This window comes from Ischnura elegans (genome assembly GCF_921293095.1).
Source record: "Ischnura elegans chromosome 13 unlocalized genomic scaffold, ioIscEleg1.1 SUPER_13_unloc_2, whole genome shotgun sequence".
NCBI classification, from domain to species: domain Eukaryota; kingdom Metazoa; phylum Arthropoda; class Insecta; order Odonata; family Coenagrionidae; genus Ischnura; species Ischnura elegans.
This window is the reverse complement of record NW_025791658.1, coordinates 4,472,983-4,491,976: the sequence shown is the minus strand read 5'-3', so window position 1 is coordinate 4,491,976 and position 18,994 is coordinate 4,472,983. Positions and strand designations below refer to the sequence as shown.

At 41.9% G+C, this 18,994-nt stretch overlaps 1 protein-coding gene across 2 annotated transcripts; it reads right to left on the bottom strand.

Moving 5' to 3' along the window:
* Positions 1–6,265: 6,265 nt before the first annotated feature.
* LOC124172710 lies at positions 6,266–18,994 on the bottom strand. 2 transcript variants are annotated; one of them, XM_046552179.1, is made up of 3 exons: positions 18,912–18,994; positions 18,722–18,819; positions 6,266–10,357 (listed from the first exon to the last, which is right to left on the bottom strand). In XM_046552179.1, exon 3 carries the CDS (start codon positions 10,138–10,140, stop codon positions 6,295–6,297), a length of 3,846 nt encoding a protein of 1,281 aa, XP_046408135.1. In that variant the 5' UTR covers positions 10,141–10,357; positions 18,722–18,819; positions 18,912–18,994; the 3' UTR covers positions 6,266–6,294. The 2 variants fall into 2 exon arrangements, with proteins under 2 accessions (XP_046408135.1, XP_046408136.1); XM_046552180.1 differs by having other exon boundaries at positions 18,722–18,824; positions 18,912–18,986.

Genomic DNA, 18,994 nt, shown 5'->3' with positions numbered 1-18,994 from the left:
CCATAATTAAAAGGAAATATTTGAAAATCATGATGTTAGAATAGACTTCTATGATAAATGATGTTGTTTAGATATGGAAAGTGTTAAAATTAGTTTTAAAACCTCTACTTAGTAACCTGTTTTTCGAAAAATCCCCCAATGGTTTTGGACCACCCCCGAACGAAATTCCTTGCTACCCCAAGCATAGTGGCGAAGCGTGGTGGGGGGTTTTGGTGTATAACCCCCTCACCCCCAGAGCTCAGAGAAATTTCTAAGTTTAATCCATTTTACTGAATTTTGGATTGATATTTATTTATTTTTATTTTATTTTCAAACCACCGGATACAGCTCTTATTCGCCAATTTACACCGGGGTGTTCAACAAATGTAACAAGTAAACGTACACAAACCACCATGCCCTGGACCGGGGAAACCTACCCAGGCGGGACTCGAACCCGTGAACTCTTGTTTGGCAGGCGAGAACGATACCCCGCCGCCACCGAAATAGTGTAAGGATTAATAAAATGTCCCACAGAGAGCCGTAAAACTCACCATTTTGAACCGTAAATCTTCGAAATTCCGCAATTTATTAATCTCGCACCTACTGCTTACCCTAGTGGGTATTCCATACCCCCACACACCCCGTATTATAGTTGTACCTAAACCCCCCCAGCCTTAATTCCCAGCTGCGCCCCTGACCCCACGAGAAATCACTAAGAGGGACGGTACGGACGGTATCCGACATTAGGGTGGTTTCCTATTATTTTTTATTGCCTAAATCGAATGATTATTACTCCTGGAGTACGTATTTCACGCTTTTAGATTTTTAAATCGCGATACTCTTGATTATTAAATTTTTTATACAGCTTATTGGGATAAAACGATAATATTGGCTTTATTCATATACACACTGGGTGTGTTTAGAATAGGGTGGTTTCCTATTATTTTTTGTTACGCTTGTAGATTTTTTTAAAAGACGATATCTATTTTTCGAGATTAAATGAAAAAAGAAAATTTTCAAGGGCGCGAAAACGCGACGGCTAAGTATGAATGATGGGAAAAACCAGTGCGACGTCATTCTGGTTCCCGCGGTGAGGAAGTGAGGTAACCTTGGGGCGAGGATGTGTGCGCCGCTGCGATGCAGGTTGCTAGCTGGTAGCGCTTGGCCTACCGCTTGGCTTGGCGGTGAGATTACCAATGCATGCATGAGGCACAGAGCTCAGGGAAACATGTCTTAATAATCACCTATTAAAACTGCCTATGGCCGGAAAGTTTCCTTCGTTTGATAAGGTATTAATATTAATAATCCTCATTTAAGCCAAGCGCCACCTGCTACCAGGGTACTCTAGGCTACCACCATCCTCGGCAGCAAGCAGCCTCCATCGTAGCGGCGTTAATCCTTAATTAAGCCAAGCGCTACTTGCTAGCATGGTACTCTGCTACCTGGTAGCAGCCTGCGTCGTATCAACGCTCAAAGCCTCGCCCCAAGGTCACCTCACTTGCGGCAGCGGGAACCAGAATTACGTCACACGGGGTTTTCCCAGCATTCATACTTAGCCGTCACATTTTCGCGCGCTTGAAAATTTTCACTTTTGATTTAATCGTTTAAATTAGATATCGTCATTTAAAAACCTAAAGGCTTGAAATGCGCACTCCAGGAGTAATAATCTTTCGATTTAGGCAATCAAAAAAGCTAGAAAACCACCCACCCAACTTATTGATCACTGTCACTGGCCTTACAATACCATGGGTACACATGTTTACTGAAGAGGGCGCTAGTTACTCACCCTCCACCAATCCTTACTGTATAGGTGGGATGTCTATCACACCCTGTGCAAGTAACGCTGGGATAAATGAATTCAACCCTTCCGTGACTGTGGGGTTTAACTCAGTTACCCCAAATTATGTTAATGTTATAATTATTGTCCCTTAGAATTTATTGTATGTGGGCTCAACCACTTTGTCGTTATTTAGGATACGAATGTTTTTTTTGTACATTTCAAATTTTTTTTGTATACTTCTATTTTTATTGGTGAGGTAACCGAGTTACACAAAATCAATGTAAAAACCTAAATGTAGCCTACAATGTATTTAAAAATTATACAAAACAAGATATTACAGCATAATCCCGATTATACGGGCTAATTATGGGGGTAGACGGCACGAATAATCGAAAAACATACATAACCCAAATGTTGATTTTTAATGTCTTGTAATGTTCATAATTTACGTAAGACAAACAGTATATTATTATTTATGCAGTGATTCTTTTACTTTAGAATGCTTCACGGCTTCATTTAGAGCTTTCTTCGCCAGTTCCCGATCTTTTAGCGGTGATAACGTGGTTGTACTTGTATTAGGAATGCTCCATTTAAGGCCTATCGAAAACGACACATCCGTGGCTTTTTCATCACGGATACAGAAAAGTGGAGTACACGAATGCTTCAAAACCACTTCTCGACGTCTGAAACTACACTCTCGGTCACCACGCCACGTAGTCTCCCGTCGCACAAGAGACCGGGGTTGCAACTGCTGCGGGACGTGTATCTTAATTTAAGTTTGATTATCCGTTTTTTAATTATTCGTGCCGTCTCTCCCCATCATTAGACCGGATAATCGGGAGTGTGCTGTAGTTAGCAGACATGTTAGACAACTGAAATGCGATTCCACATCATTGCAGTTGCTATCTAAAGGTATTAATCAAATCTGCAGTTAATTCGCGCGCCACCGCGCTGCGAGGCTTGGAAAACAGGAACACGGTGCTACCGTGAATGCAGCTAGCGCGCGATCGCTTGCGTTTTACGAAGGGAATTCTAACGGAAATAATTAAGCCCGGCGTATCCCAGCATTAATGCAGTAATTCCGGCGGTTTGCGTCCATTATATTTTTTTATAGATATCGCTGAAAATATTGAGCGAGATTCAAATTCATGCACGGATAATCCTCAACCCTGATAAAACGTAGCCGGATAAACGGGAGTCTACTGTATATCGTTAAAAAAGAGCTATTGTACTGAATTTAAGGAAAGACTATAATACAACACATTATTTATGAATTATAAATGGGCTACCACACAAAGTCGTTTGTTTAAATTTCTAGGCAGTTTCACGGAAGGGTTAAAATGACAGATAATGAAACACCAAGTGTAGATTTGATTAAAACCTTTAGATAGCAACTGCAATGATGTGGAATCGCATTTCAGTTGCCTAACATGTCTGCAAACTTCAGCACACTCCCGATTATCCGGTCTAATGATGGGGGGAGACGGCACGAATAATTAAAAAACGGATAATCCAAACTTTAAATTTATTTTTTTAATGCTCATAATTAAGGTAAATCGTCATTTTATGATTATTTACGCGCATTCCATGTTATTTAAGATTGCTTTCCGGGTTCGCTAAGAGCTTTCTTCCCGAGACCGCGATTTATTTGCGATGATAACATGAATGTACTCGTATTTCCACTGCTCCATATGAAAGACCAGGAAATTCGAGGCTTAGAAAAAGGAACACGGAGCTTCCGTGAATTCAGCTAGCAAACGATCGCACCGTTTTACGAAGGGGATTCTAATAGAAATAATAAGCCCGGTGTATCCTAACATTAAAATGCAGTCATTATGGTGATTTTGCATCCAATTTTATTTTTTACGAAGGTCTCGTAAAACATTGACCGAGAGTAAAAAATCATGCACAGATAATCCGCTCACGGATATGCCGCAGCCGGATAATCGGGAGTCTGCTGTAGTTTCCTAATATGAGCCGTTGGTATGTGAATAGGTGCAGAAGAATGTCAAGAAAGCAAACGTACAAAGCAATATTCCACTGTAGGAATTTAAATATCTGGGGAAGTTAAGGTGTCAACATCCAAAGAGAAAAAGTTGCTCCGCTAGGATTTCCTTTCTTTGTGTGCCTTCCATTTTCTTACATAGTTTATTCCCAATTTTTACCGGCAACCGGGAGATTTGGGTTCAAATCCTGGCTATGTCAAATATTTTTTTAAGGCGAACTTCATCCGTTGGTGTATATAATATAAAAGTACCTAATATATTGATTAAGTTATTGCATTGTGAACCTGAAGACTTAATTAAAAAAACAAGTATAGCATAAATGACAACAGGGGTGGTGCCAAGAGAGAAAGGAGGAGTGAACTTAACGTTGCCAAATGTACATAGCCGCCTTACTTTGTCACTGAAAACTTGTGAGTCATAGATGGAAATACGTATTTTGGTCCCGGCGCCGAGACAATATATCTACTCATTTGGAAGGCATTGGGGATAATCCTTTCACAGAAGCCCATTACATTGTCAGCTACTGAGCTGAATGAGGCACCGTTGGTGGAAGGCATTAAGAATACACTACTGGTGGGTAACGAATCACAATGAATGCCTTCCGTTTTCTTTGATGAAGGAAACTACCCTATTAAGTCCCTGTGACGTCACGTGGAGTGGTATCGCATGGGTACCAATCTGGCCTTATTCTAATGAGGTTAAAATTGACCATTGAGCATTCGCCTAAACTGGGATTTCTAAAACCAAATAATTTGTATATTATATGAATACACTAATGGTGGGTAACGAATCGCAATCAATGCCTTTCGTTTTCTTTGATGAAGGAAACTACCCTATTAAGTTCCTGTGACGTCACGTGGAGTGGTATCGAATGGGCGCCAATCTGGCCTTTTTCAAAAGAGGTTAAAATTGACCATTGCCATTCGTCTAAACTGGGATTTCTAATACCAAATAATTTGTATATTATGAATACACTAATGGTGGGTAACGAATCGCGACCAATGCCTTTCGTTTTATTCGATGAAGGAAACTATACCCTGTTCAGGATGGGATGGGGAGTAGAAGCGGAAATGTATTATTGCTAATTTCCATGCCATTACTTAAGAGTAACTACTCTAAGTAATTAAAGGAATAAAGTGCTCATATAAATATAGTGTTCATATTTTTATTACAAAAAATCGACGCTGGTGAAATACAAAACATTTTCTTGAAAAATAAATGAGGTAGATATTGTAATGAAACAAAAAAATTATTGCATTATTATCACAGCCAAGGAACAAATAAAAAGAAATATAAACTCCATTTAATTGCTTCAACTCTCGACAATACAATTTTTTACTAATCACATTAATACTTGGCTCTGAGCAGTTGCATCAACTACAGCAGGTAATAAATGATACTTTAAACATAGACTAGTCACGCAAAAGACTCACCGATAATTTTCCTAAGTATGTCGAGGTGAGTACAGCCGATTACGAGTGAAAAGAACCGATTACACATTCAGAGGGGATAAAGTTTAACAAAGTATTAAGGCTTGCAGCTTATACAGCATTTTACGGCAAAAAAAATATGATGGGATACAACTTAAGAGTGGTATTTATAGGTGGCTGAATTATTTAGAGGTGTCACTAGTAAACAAATGAAAGATTGACTTCCGTTAAACACTTTATCACAAGTGAGGACCAAATCAAAGCAAATTATATCCCCACTAACATATACATCAACACTCGTCAACAGAACAGTTTCCAATGTCAACATTTCTTCGTTGAATTGCACTGCATAGAGATTGTAAATGATCATAGCCTTGAAGGCATACATTCCAATCGGCATGGATGCAATGCTCGACAGCAATTACAAATAACACTTACATCTGTCTCCAAGTAGTAGCATCAACAACAGCTTGTTAATAATACTTAAAACCATTAATTGGTGACACAAAAAACAAATATATGTACACTTTGTGTGGTGTCACAGATAAACAGATGAAAGAATGGCACGTAACATTCCCACACCAGAATTCCACCAGTCGTTGAAGAGCTAAATGATAAATTAATATTCGTACATGTCAATTCACGGGATTGGAATGAATTTTCATCTCCCTATCAGAGACTCACAATTGACATACCGACGGTTTTAAAAATATTTGCGTAATACACGAAACAAAATAAACAGATTTGGGGTTTAAAACTTTTCCCAATTAATAAAAACCGTCAACTACGTACAGTTTGTTTAGCTTAAAAACTTACTTAGCTTTAAAACAGTCTTCTTCGTCTATTAATCATGAAAAAGTCACAATATTCAACAACTAGGCTTGTAGCGTAATATATGCAAAATTGCCTCCCAACAAAAAAAACACTTCCAACAAAATAAACTGTCTTTGTAAACTGTGTTATTGCTTGAAGGAACCTGTCTTCTTCAACTATTAATCATAAAAAAAGTCTTAGTCTTCAACTCTTAGGACTGTAGGTAGCGTAACCAAGATGGCGTCCAATTTGTTTCAAAGATGGCAGAAATAACACGACGACTCCTTTATTCTTTCAATTCTGATGTTTCTGTTTCTAATCTTGGTAACAACACGAACCTGTAATATTTGAGTATCAAAGGGACTTGCTTCTTCAATTTCTCGAAACCTTTTTTTGGACCGCAACTAGCAATCACCCCAGGAACAGCAGAAATCAGAGCAATTTCCTTCGCGTCTTCCATTTTCCACTCCAGGGCGTCCCTTACGAAAGAATTACCGAAACCATTACCTTTCGCTCTGAAAGTATCCTCAGTTTTCTTCACGATTTTCGCATAGTTCTCTTTGCCCTTGCTGTTTTTCTTGCTATAAGGTTTTCCTTTGTTCTTGAACAAGCGTATGAGACATATCCTAGCCAGAGCTACAGCCATCCATCCGAGAAGTTGACTTTCACCGCCGGAACCTTCTAGTCGGGCGGCAATGTACACCTTCTTTCGAGAACAGTGGATTGGAAGTTTTGGTCCGGAGGCTCTATTTTCTCCATCTAGGTCCCTGAGAGTGGGCCATCTCACTCTAACGTCATCGTTCTCGAAGTCGACCTCGATCCTCACCTTCATTTCGACTTGCAACAAATCAAGTAAGAGAGATACCATAGGTCCCATGCCTGACAATAATTCGTAGTAGACAGAGAGCATATGAAAATCAGCAGACGAACCAAAGACCTTGCTCAGAGATGACAAAGGGTGGGAAGAAGGATCGTGTTCCTCAAGGCTTGATCCTGGAACCGGTTCACTTTCAACCTCGGCATCTTCAGATCCTGAACTAGAGGCAACCCGCTCTTCCTGCGTAGAGATGTCTCTCGGCTCCTCCACCGCAAAAACAGAATCCTTCGGCGGCATTTCGTCAACTCCCTCCACCTCAGGTTGATGAGACAGTGATCCAGAAGATGACAAACGGGCATAATGCCTTTTAAGCCTCTCAGCAATTTCTGATGAACCAAAACACTCCGTCATCGCTTGCAACTGTCTGCTAAGGACCTCATCGCCGCCTAACGAACCCGTTTTTACCTCCTGCAGCTGAGATATAGATTTACAGCGTCTTGAATTGACTACAGGCTCATTAAATGCACGAGACTGACTTCTGATTGTCTCTTTATCAGACAGGGCCGAAGATTGCCTCGCTGCTGACTCAACAACGCCTTTATCCTTACGTAAATTCTTGGTCACCAAAGCGTAACTTAGAATTTCCTGTACCGCATTGTCTAACGTTGGGTTTAGCTCGCTTTCAGCCTCTTCAGCTGCCGTATCAGACTTCAACGTACTCAATTCTTCTCCCGAGTACGTTAGGTATGGCTGCTTGGTCCTCGAGGTGCTACCGCTACATACATCGTCATATTCGAGATCTGTAACTTCTTCCGTAAAGAATTTCTTGGTTTCTTCCACCGACTTGCATATCACAGATTGGAATAATTCTTCTTCCAAGAGCTTCTCAGCAACTGATCTTTTCGCAGGCTTCACTGAAGTCGATCTTTGTGCAGAATTCCAATGTTCGTGATTAATTTCAATTTCTTGAAGTGGATTGTGCGTACTATGCCCTTTCTCCATGGGTTTCTGAATAGGAAGACCCTTCATTGACGAGACATCTATGATGTTGGCTGCACCCTCTTCGTCCACTTTATTTTCTCGCTTAGCCTCGGAAACTTGGTCCAGCTTCCCCAAAGCTGTTCCAGGTATCGAGGCAGAATCAGCCGAAGCGGAGTCATTGACGGGACGACCCTCATTGTCTTCCTGTCTGCGACAAAGTCCAATTTCACGAATTAGGTCATTGATATCATGCGCCAAAGCGTAAGTAGAAGTTTTCTGTACCACACTGTCTGATGGTGGGTTTAGCTCGCATCCAACATTTTCAGCTTCCGTGCCAGACTTTAGGGCTTTCAATTCTTCTCGTAAGTACGTTAGGTGCGACTGTTTCGTCATTCTGGTGCTATCCCTAGATGCATCTTCGTCTTCGTGCTCTGTGACTAATGTCGAACTATAGAAATCCTCCCCCCTTCGAATCAAACATGAGTCAGCAGTCCTAGACGGAGCATCCGCATGAACAATTAAGCCCGCATCTTGACCCATTGACCCCGTAATAGCTCCTTCCCTTATATTGACGACCGTATTTGTTCCCAACTTTCTCTCCTCGAACCCTTCCAAAGTAGACATAAACTCTCTCCTCATTGCGGCTACTTCCGTCCGAAGTTCGCTCAAAGCAGTTCCTCGGATAGAAGCGTTGTCTATCAACGTCTCCGTGTCCTCCTTCAACAATGCCGTCTCCATCGATAGGACGTCGATCTTTTGGCTCAGTTCGACCAGCATCGACGAGATGATATCAAATTTCTCGTCGGAGCACGACCGGAAACGCGTCATCTCCCGAAACAACGGAGACTCCGTCACCGCGTGGACAGATGGAGAATAATCTTTGCGAGATATCGAAGGGATACCAGTTACCTTTGAACCGGAAGTGCGCCTATTTCCGTTCGCGGCCTCGTGGCAGGATGGAGAGTAATCACTGCGAGAAATCGCAGGGATATCAGTCATCTTTGAACCGGAAGTGTGCCCATTTCCGTTCGCCACCTCGTGGCACCATGGAGAATTATCATTGTGCGACATTGCAGGGATATCAGTTATCTTTGAAGCGGAAGTGCGACCATTTCCACTTGCGTTACCACGCCTCAGAGCTCCTAAACTTTCACCTTGGCCACCAGCTACAAAGACGTCCTCAGAGCTACAAGTGACTCCCATATGTCGACCGAGTTTACCTCGATTATTATGGTTTTGAGAATCCTTCGAAGCAATCTCTGGTATATCGGCAATCAATGCACCGGAAGTGTTCCTAATCCCGCTCTTGCAGCCTGCTTTAAGAGCTTCTTCGGCATCGTCCCGGCCACAGGCGCGATAGCTTTCTTTTAAGGGAGGAGTGTCTCCAATCTCCAAACAACGCGCAACTGGACGCATTTCATTTGTTTCCGATTCAACGACGACTTCCGCTCTGTGATGTGTTTCGTGACCAAGTCGGGAGGCGATTTTGACCAATCTGAAGATCACACCGCGATCTACGTCCTGAGGAAATGCCCTGAAACATTCCTCAGCAAGCTTCAAGGCTGAATGCCCCGAGTCACTCGAAACGTGCGGGTCTGCTCGCATTAACAGAAGTCTCTCCACCCATTCCAGCTTACCCAGTTCAACTGCCAAGTTCAAGAGTGTCTTCCCACATCGCCATCTCTTGTTTATGTCCGTGATTTCCTTGATAAGATCTCCGCAGTCCTCCACCGACTTGCATCTCACAGAATGGAACAATTCTTCTTCCAAGCGCTTTTCAGCAACTGACCTCTGCGTCACTGAAGTCGATCTTTGTGCAGCATTCCAAAGTTCGTGATCAATTACTATTTCTTGAAGTGGATCACACGCATTTTGCGCTTTTTCTGTGGGTCTCTGGATAGAAAGCCCCGTAGTTGAAGAAGCATCTAAGCTGGTGGCTGCAACCTCTTCGCCCACTTTATTTTCATGCTTGGGTTCGGAAACTTGGTTCAGCTTCCCCAATGCTGTACCAGGTATCGAGGCAGAATCAGCCGAAGTGGCGTTATTGACAGGACGACCCTCATTGTCTTCCTGTCTGCGACAAAGTCCAATTTCATGAAATAGGTCGTTAATATCATACGCATTCACGAAACGCAAACGTTGCATAGTGGGCTTCTGGATAAAAAGCCCATTGGATGACATGACATCTGCGCTTTTGGTAACGCCTTCTTTACAAATCTCATTCTCAAGTTTCGAGTCGGAAACGTGGTCCAGATTTTCCGATGATGTACCAGGTATCAAGGCAGGAGAAGCATCTGAAACTTCCCCATTATTTGCTGGTTGTTTTGTCTCCATACCAACTTAAGCTACAACAACGGATTACACACAATCCTCTAAATGGTGGTGTATAGAATAAATTGCTATCAAAAGGGAGTGACTTTGCGTTTAGGGTGAAGTTTTGATGTCCTTTCTCTCATAAGGTTCCGTGGAAGACCATAAGGTGTTTTGCAAGCTCTCTGGATCATTTGGCAGGCTCTTCCTGCGCTGCCCATTCATGCAACGGCAGGCGAATCTGAAATACAACATGTAATGTATACCTTTATTTCATCCATTTAGATAATTCATAGCAAACAATTCGACACTTAAGCCCTTACTCTTAGTCAACCCTGTAGGGCCACCTAGGTGGCTTTGGTAGGGCCCACCGACCCTAGTCGAATATAATTTTGATACATAGGCATGTTATAGGGTTACATCAATGTTTCTTATTAAAGTTATATAATAAAAAAGAAACATTCACTTGTCAATTAACAAAAAAGAAGAGATCATTGTCTAATTTCATAGAATTTTATACATCTTTTTCGCAATGTTTATTTATGGTAACTAAGGTTCATGGTTACCTGCCAATTTTGGTTAATTAAATAATAAAATGTGCTTAAGTTGTCAATGTCGATCTTATATTACAAATATTTTGGGTTTTGGAAATATATAACATGTCTTAAAATAATTTTTTGTTGAATTAATTTCAATGTCTAAAATAGAAATAGTGTTATTTTTTTCGGGGAGCCGGGAGTCTCGACGGGTTTCGAGAAATCTCGAAGGGGCGAGACTTCTCGACTCTCGTCAAGACTCTGGCGAGACTCTCGCCGCGCCGAGAGTCTCGTCCCGACAATTTCGAGAAATGAAATTCTCGTCTCGAAAATAGGGTACTAAGTAATGGGTTTTAAACTAATTTAAACACTTTTCACAATCGAAAAAACTTCATTCTTTAAAAAAAAATGCTTTGTAAATCCATGAGTTTTCAATATTTTGTTTTCTTTTACTAAGGAAAATAATTGTGCTTTTATATTTCGGAGGGTGGGGGGTGTCCGGACCCCCCGGACCCCGTCCTGGCTACGCCACTGATAGGGTCGAGTCCCGATTTTGGTCGCGGAGGACCGTGGACCAGCGTAGACCAGGGGTCTCCAATTTACTAGGCCACGAGGTCCACATTCCAAGTTCCGAATCGCCCCGCGGGCCGGAAAGGAAATTTGCCGATGACTAAAGTATTCGATACCAACGTCCACTGAAGAATCCGGTGGCGTATTTCTTATTTACGAACAGTTGAAGGCGTCTTTGATGTGCAATTCAGCGCTGCAAAGCTCCTAGCGGCATCTCACAGAGTTTAAAGGCCGTTTTACAAGGGGCACGGAATTGCGCAGGTTAGAGCCGCATTAATTTCTAAAATGGCGCGGAATTGCGCGAATGCATGAACGAAATTAGAACAGGGGCTATTTTACCGTCTCGCATCCACGCATTCTCGCTTGTGTTCTAGCAATTCACCGCTTTAAAACGAATAAATTATGACTGCGCCTTCGCGCGTACGTCAGATTGCGCAATTCCGTGTACCGTGTAAAACGGCCTCAAGAGTTCTATTCCAAGAGCTGGTGATCGAATATCCGGTGTCTCTGTTGACATTTTTATTCTCCAGTCTTATTTCAATAGCCTCTTCAGTTGAACGATCCCAGAATTGATTTGAACGCCATAAACCTCTAGTGTCATCCCTCCTTATTTTATGGTCCTCGTACAGGCTATAGTATCGTTACGTAAGAGTTTAAAGAAAAGGTTAGTGAAGAGTTTGATTTGGAGTGTAGCTCTCTACGGTGCGGAAACGTGGACACTGAGGAAAGAAGTCGAGAAAATATTGGAGGCATTCGAGATGTGGGTATGGAGAAGAATGGAGAGGGTGAAATGGACGAAGAGGAAAAGGAACGACGAAGTGTTGGACATGGTGGGTGAGGAGAGGCAGCTTCTAGATGAGATACGGAGGAGACAGAATGTATGGATGGAGGTAGTATTTAGAGGGAAGGGGATGTTGAAAACAGTGTTATAGAAGGTAGAATGTTAGGAGGAACGACGAAGTGCTGGATGTGATTGGCGAGGAGAGACAGCTTTTAGATGAGATACGGAGGAGACAGAGGGTATGGATGGAGCGAGTACTTAGCGGGGAAGGGATGTTGAAAATAGTGTTATAAAGGGAAGAATGTTAGGAAGAACGACGAAGTGCTGGATATGGTGGGCGAGGAGAGGAAGCTTTCAGATGAGATACGGAGGAGACAGAAGGTATGGATGGAGCGAGTACTTAGCAGAGAGGGGATGTTGAAAATTGTGTTGGAGGGTAGAATGTTGGGGAAACGAGGGAGGGGAAGGAAAAGAATAGGATTTTTAGATAGATTGAAAGAGAGTAGGCCTTACAGTGAATTAAAGAAGGCAGTGCTGGAAGGAAAAGGAGGCTCCCATATCACCTTTTTAGTACTCCCTACCTAGGAAACCTACCTTAATCGGTAGAACGCTATAATAAAATGCGTATAGTCACTTTCAAAAGTCGCTCTAAATTCCTCGCCAAACAGCGTTTGCTCAGGGACTGTAATCGGTCTTTCCTTTTAACCTTCTAAATCCAAAATGGTTAATTCACGGAGTTTGGAAGTTTATTTCAAATATCCGTGGATTTGGATGACATACCCCTATGAAAAAATTGTATGAACCTGTTTCAAAATTTTAAACATTCTTATACATTGCCATGGCAAAAATTTGAAACAGGTTTATACAATTTTTTCATATGGGTAATCGCCAATTGCTCTCCTAGATCTTCATCTGTCAACATAACTGTTTCCCGATATAGACAATCACGGCGCTGAAGTCCACAAGTTCAAGCGTAGCTACCGCACCACACTTAAGATTAGACGAAAGTGAAGTCACTTAAGCTAAGTCTGTAGTGCAGGCAAGGCAATAGTACATTCACTTTCAAAACTCGGTCCACAAACGCGGAGCAACCGTCTACTTTATTCTCCGATGTCGACCTTCGTGTATTGCTCACGCGTTCCTTGACCACTGGGGATCAATTTCACATCTACATCTACATAATACAGCACAAGCCGCCCAAAAGGCGTGTGGCAGTGGGTGTTAGGACATCAGCCACGCAAAAAATTAAGTGCTCTAACGGAGTTGGGAATAACGTTCATTAAAGTCCTTTATTGTTCGAGGAAAAAACGAATTCCCATATCTATCCGTTCGGCAAAACATTTAATTTACCGCTTCTATCCGACCTGGAAATATAGTGTGGCTCTAATATTATGTTCACTGTGTCGCACTTAAATATATCCATTCTCAATAGCGTAGTTTCCTTCATCAAAGAAAACGAAAGACATTTATTGCGATTCGTTACCCACCATTAGTGTATTCATAATACACAAATTATTTGGTTTTATAAATCCCTGTTTAGACGAATGGCAATGGTCAATTTTAACTGCATTTGAAAAAAGGCCAGATTGGCGCCCATGCGATGCCACTCCACGTGACGTCACAGGGACCTAGTTTCTACACGAGTAGATGGGAGCTTCACATCGTCTTAGATTAGCAGCCTGCATCGCAGCGGCGCACATATTCTCGCCCCAAGGTCACCGCACACGGCGGCAGCGGAAACCAAAATGACGTCACACGGGCTTTTCCCAGAATTCATACGATAGCCGTCGCGTTTTCACGCGCTTGAAAATTTTCACTTTTCGTTTCATCGCGAAAAATAGATATCGTCATTTTAAAATCTAAAAGCGTGAAATGCGTACCTACTTCAGAAGTAATGATCTTTCGATTTAGTCAATAAAAATGATAGGACACCACGCTATTGTTCAAGCAATCTAAGCGTAGCGCTCAGCCTGCGATTCTCCAGCGGCTCCCAGCTTAATTCGCTTCACATCTGGGTAACACTGTCTGTACGTCCGTAGCAGTTCTTGACGTACCGCGCAGCCTTCCTTTGTATTTTATTCAGTTCGCGGATTAAGTCTTTATGCACCGGATCCAATACGCTCACTACATATTCAAGTTGCGGTCGGACTAGTGCGAAATAGCACCTTTCTTTTACTTTCTCATCCGAAATTTTTCCCACAATACCCTTGACGGATCCTAATTTCTACAGGGCTATTCCGAAAATATTCCTTATACGTGTTCCCCACGAGAGATTCGAGGTTATATCGTAACTCCCAGGTACTTCACTTCGTCTGTTGCCTTTATGTTAATACCATCCACTGCATAAATAAATGGTTATAGGTGGACTAATTCCGCAAGAAATGTACCGCCATGCATTTGCTCAGATTAAGTTCGAGTCCCCACTCTTGGCTCCACAAATGAACGTTGTTTAAGTCCGATGATAGAATTTCATAGTCAGAGTGATCACTAATTTCGCGATAGATGACAGCGTCGTCAGTAAATAAACGTATTTTACTGCTAATGCAGGAGCAGAGATCATTAATGTATATAAATGACAATAGGGGGCTGATTACGCTTCCTTGTGGAACACCTGATGTAACTTTTGCAACATCAGAGCTAATTGCGTCAATAACTCCTTTTTTACGATCTCTGAGAAAGTCGCGTATCCAGTTAACAACTGTCTCGTTTAATCCGCATGACTGTAATTTGTATAAAAGTTTGTCGTGAGGCACAGTGTCGAAAGCTATCTTAAAATCTAGTAATAGTGCGTCAACTTGTCTTTTCGATTCACCAGATTTTATAATGTCGTGAAGAAAGAGCATGAGCTGTGTTTCGCATGATCTACCTTTTCATAATCCGTGCTGACAGCCATGGAGGAAGTTACGTCTGTCCAAGAAAGTCATGATATTGCTAACGATGATATGCTCAAGTATCTTGCCTATAATCGATGTTAGTGAAATCAGACGGCACACACGTTATACAGTTGATGACATATTAATTATAAGTGAATTAATGAAATGTACCGTCATGCATTTCCTCGACCTCAGATTATTTAGTGAGGAGATCATCAATTAGGGGCTCTGTTTTTAGTTATTAATGTTAACATCAATAACTAAGAACATATAGGCTTCCAGACAACCGTTTACCCACATAGCACAAAATATCTTCTAGATATAAAATTCGAAGAATCAAGCGAGATGGAGTGGAATTGATTCATAATGAAACACTGACTTGCAATTTTCCACAAAAATATTTTTGCGGAAAATTGCAAGTCAGTGTTTCATTATATCTTCTAGATATCTAGAAAATATCTTCAATGTCTTGGATATCTTAAATATCTTCTAGATGTCTAGACGTTTCCCTTGGGCTACAACCTTGTCGCGGTGGAAAGGCTTGCGCGTTCCTATGACCCCTAGAGCTGCACTGGCGGGATTAATTCTAAATTATTCCCGGTAGGGCCACCCATGCCAGATAGGTCGAAGGGTAGGAGCCAGACGAAAGGTAGTCCACGTGATGGTGTCACGTGAAAAACACTGTTGGAATAGAAGTGAGAAACCCTACCAACTATCTCTTCCCTGAAAACATGGAGTACAACCAAATGAGCCTCGGAATCACATCGGCCGGGACCCGTCCGCAAAGGGCGGATGTCGGGCACGGCAGCGAGGTCGGCAAGGTCCTCGGGGTCGTCAACATGCGAAATCCTTGCAGAGACTTATCATCATCATCAGCAGCAGCAGCAATGAAGAAGGAAGAAAAGAAGACCAAGAAGATGGAGAAGAAGAAGTCGGCTATAAATGTAGGGACGTGGAATGTGAGGACTATGATGAGGGCGGGGAAATTAGAAAATATCAAAAGGGAAATGGATAAAGGGAGGATAGATATCTTAGGATTATGCGAGGTGAGGTGGAGGGATGGGGGGACTATTGGAGTGATGGCTATAGGGTTATATATAGTGGAGGGGAGGAAAGCCAGCGAGGGGTAGCTTTAGTATTAAACGGGAAGATGGGTAAGCGTGTGGTAGGCATAGACCAGGTAAGCGATAGGATTCTGGTGGTAGAAATTGAGGCACGGCCCACAAACCTTGTGGCGATCCAAGTTTACATGCCCACTAGCAATCATAGGGAGGAAGAAGTAGATGAGGTGTATGAACAGCTCAAGGAAATAATTAGAGACACACCGGGTAAGAAAAATCTGGTAGTGATGGGGGACTGGAAGGCTTCATCGGGGAAGGGAGGGATGGAAACGAAATAGGATAATTTGGATTAGAAATTCGGAATGACAGGGGTGAGAAAGCAGCAGAATTTTGCAAGAGAAACAAGTTATTCATCACAAACACGTGGTTCAATCATCATAAAGGGCGAAGGTACACATGGAAAAGTCCAGGGGATGTAGGGAGATATCAAATAGACTTTATTATGGTAAGACAGAGGTTTAGGAATAGTGTGAAAAACTCGCGAAGCTTCCCAGCAGCAGATGCGGATTAATACCACAACCTAGTAATTATGAAATGCAACGTACGATTCAAAATACTTATGAAAGTTAGGAAGGCGAAGAAATGGAACGTAGAAGCCCTGAAGGGGAGTATGAGGAGAGAATATCAGGAACTAGTGGACATTAGTATATGGGAGATTGAAAGTACGAAGACTGTTGAGGAAAGATGGGATAATATTAAAACGGGAATAGTCAAAGCGGCGGAGAAGTCAATTGGTTACGTTGACAGTAGAAGGATAAAGAAGCCATGGATAACGGAGAACATGATAAGGGAAATGGAGGAGAGGAGGAAGTGGAAGAATGTGGACACAGAACAGGGAAAAAGAATGTATAGGGAACTAAATAATCGATTACGACGTGAAACTAAGAGGGCAAGGGAGGCTTGGTGGAAAAGACAGTGTGTAGAAATGTGAAAGATTTAGAAGGATGGAGAAGTAGGTGCGTTGTACGCCAAAGTTAAGTCGCTATCGGGCGGCAAAAGAGGACAAGCCATGTCTAAAATCAAGGCTAAAGATGGGAGGATGCTAACCGAACGGGAAGAGGTACAGAGTAGATGGAAGGAATACGTGGAGGATCACTATGAAGGAGGGAACAGACTGGAAAGATTGACTTCAGAGGATGATAGTGAAGTGGAGGAAGATAATCTTGGGCCGGAGATATTAAATTCGGAAATAGAGAAAGCACTTCGTGATATGAAGGCCAGGAAGGCAGTAGGCGTGGACAGTATCCTATGCTTTCCTTTGACTAAGGAGCTTAAGTATAAATGCACAATAATAGGGTGGTTTACTATTATATTTTTATTGCCTAAATCGAAAGATTATTACTCCTGTAGTACGTATTCCACACTCTTAGATTTTTAAATGACGATATCTATTTTTCGCGATTAAATGAAAAGTGAAAATTTTCAAGCGCGCGAAAACGCGACGTGTAAGTAGGAATGATGGGAAAAAGTCCGTGCGACGCATTTCTGGTTCCCCCTCCCGCCTTGTGAGGTGACCTTGATCGAGGCTCTGAGCGCTGATAGGACGCAGGATGCTAGCGGGTAGCTGAGTACCTTGCTGACTGGTAGCGCTTGGCTTAAAAAAGGTTTATTAATACCTTATCAAACGAAGAAAACTTTCCGACCTTAGCCAGTTTTAATAGGTGATTATTAAGAGATGTTTCCCTGAGCTATGTGCCTCATGCATGCAATGGTAACCTCAGACGATATATAACTCCTATCCTCTCGTGTAGAAACTGTGACGTCACGTGGAGTGGCATCGCATGGGCGCCAATCTGGCCTTTTTCAAATGAGGATAAAATTTGACCCTTGCCATTCGTCTAAACCGGTATTTCAAAAACCAAATAATTTGTGCATTATGAATACACTAATGGTGGGTAACGAATCGCAATCAATGCCTTTCGTTTTCTTTGATGAAGGAAACTACCCTCTTGTTGAAACGGATGAATGAATGGCCTTTTCTCAGAAACGGTAAATCTCAGAGAAAAAAGGACGGTGACAACTTTGTAGATAATTTTCTGATCTACAATTTTGGTCTGAGCAATTTTTATCGTACAACTAACCATTCGGCCAAAAAATTGCAAAATACCCATTTTTGTGACCATTGACCTTGATTAAAAACTTTTTGCACACACGGGATCGATGGGGACTTTTCAGGATTTCATTAGAATGGTATCCTTGAAGTTCATGCTAATTTTCAATTGATGAGAATTTATGCAAAGGCTTCCTATCCTATTTTTTGGGCAAATTTGACCGGACTACAGCCATGGAAGAAGAGTCAACGATCCGCATATGTAATAAGGTAAACAATAACAGAAACCCAGAAATATATCACCGTCCTATCGCAAAAGTTTAGTCCCAGCAACGGTTGGGAAAAGGTAGCCCAATATATTGACTGAAATCATCCAAATACCGCCACACAATATTGTTGTTCACCTAATAAAGTAGTTCCATGCCATGACCTTACAAGTAAAGACAAGCAAACGCTATCAATGAAACGCCAAACGTAACTGGGTGTTTTCGAAATTGCCTTGATGTTAACAAAAAGACGTCAACAAACAGCATGATGTACTTTAGCAATTGCTGACTTAATGATTTTGGCATGATGTTCTTATAATGATCTTAACATCATTGGCATTTCCGTAGGTTGTCTCAATGCGCTATCATTACAAAGATAAATAGTTACTTGCCAAATGCATAACTTACCCGAAGTTCTCCTCCAGATTACAATGCAGAAAAGAAACGCTATCACCTCGAAGACATCACGCGATGATAATCTTGTATCCTCAACAACAGTGAGTGATCTATTCTTGAGAAGAGATTGAAGTGTCATTATCATTCATTGTGATACTTTAGAAGAATGACTCGTAATTTTAATTAAATACATGTCACTTACCACTACGAGAAGACTGCAGTAAACGCCACACAGTAACCGGTCTGACAATGTTTACAAAACTGGCAGATTCACATTTCAACTGC

Coding starts and splice junctions, on each gene's coding strand:
- LOC124172710 (XM_046552179.1), bottom strand. CDS start 10,140: ATGGAGACAAAACAACCAGCAAATAATGGGGAAGTTTCAGATGCTTCT.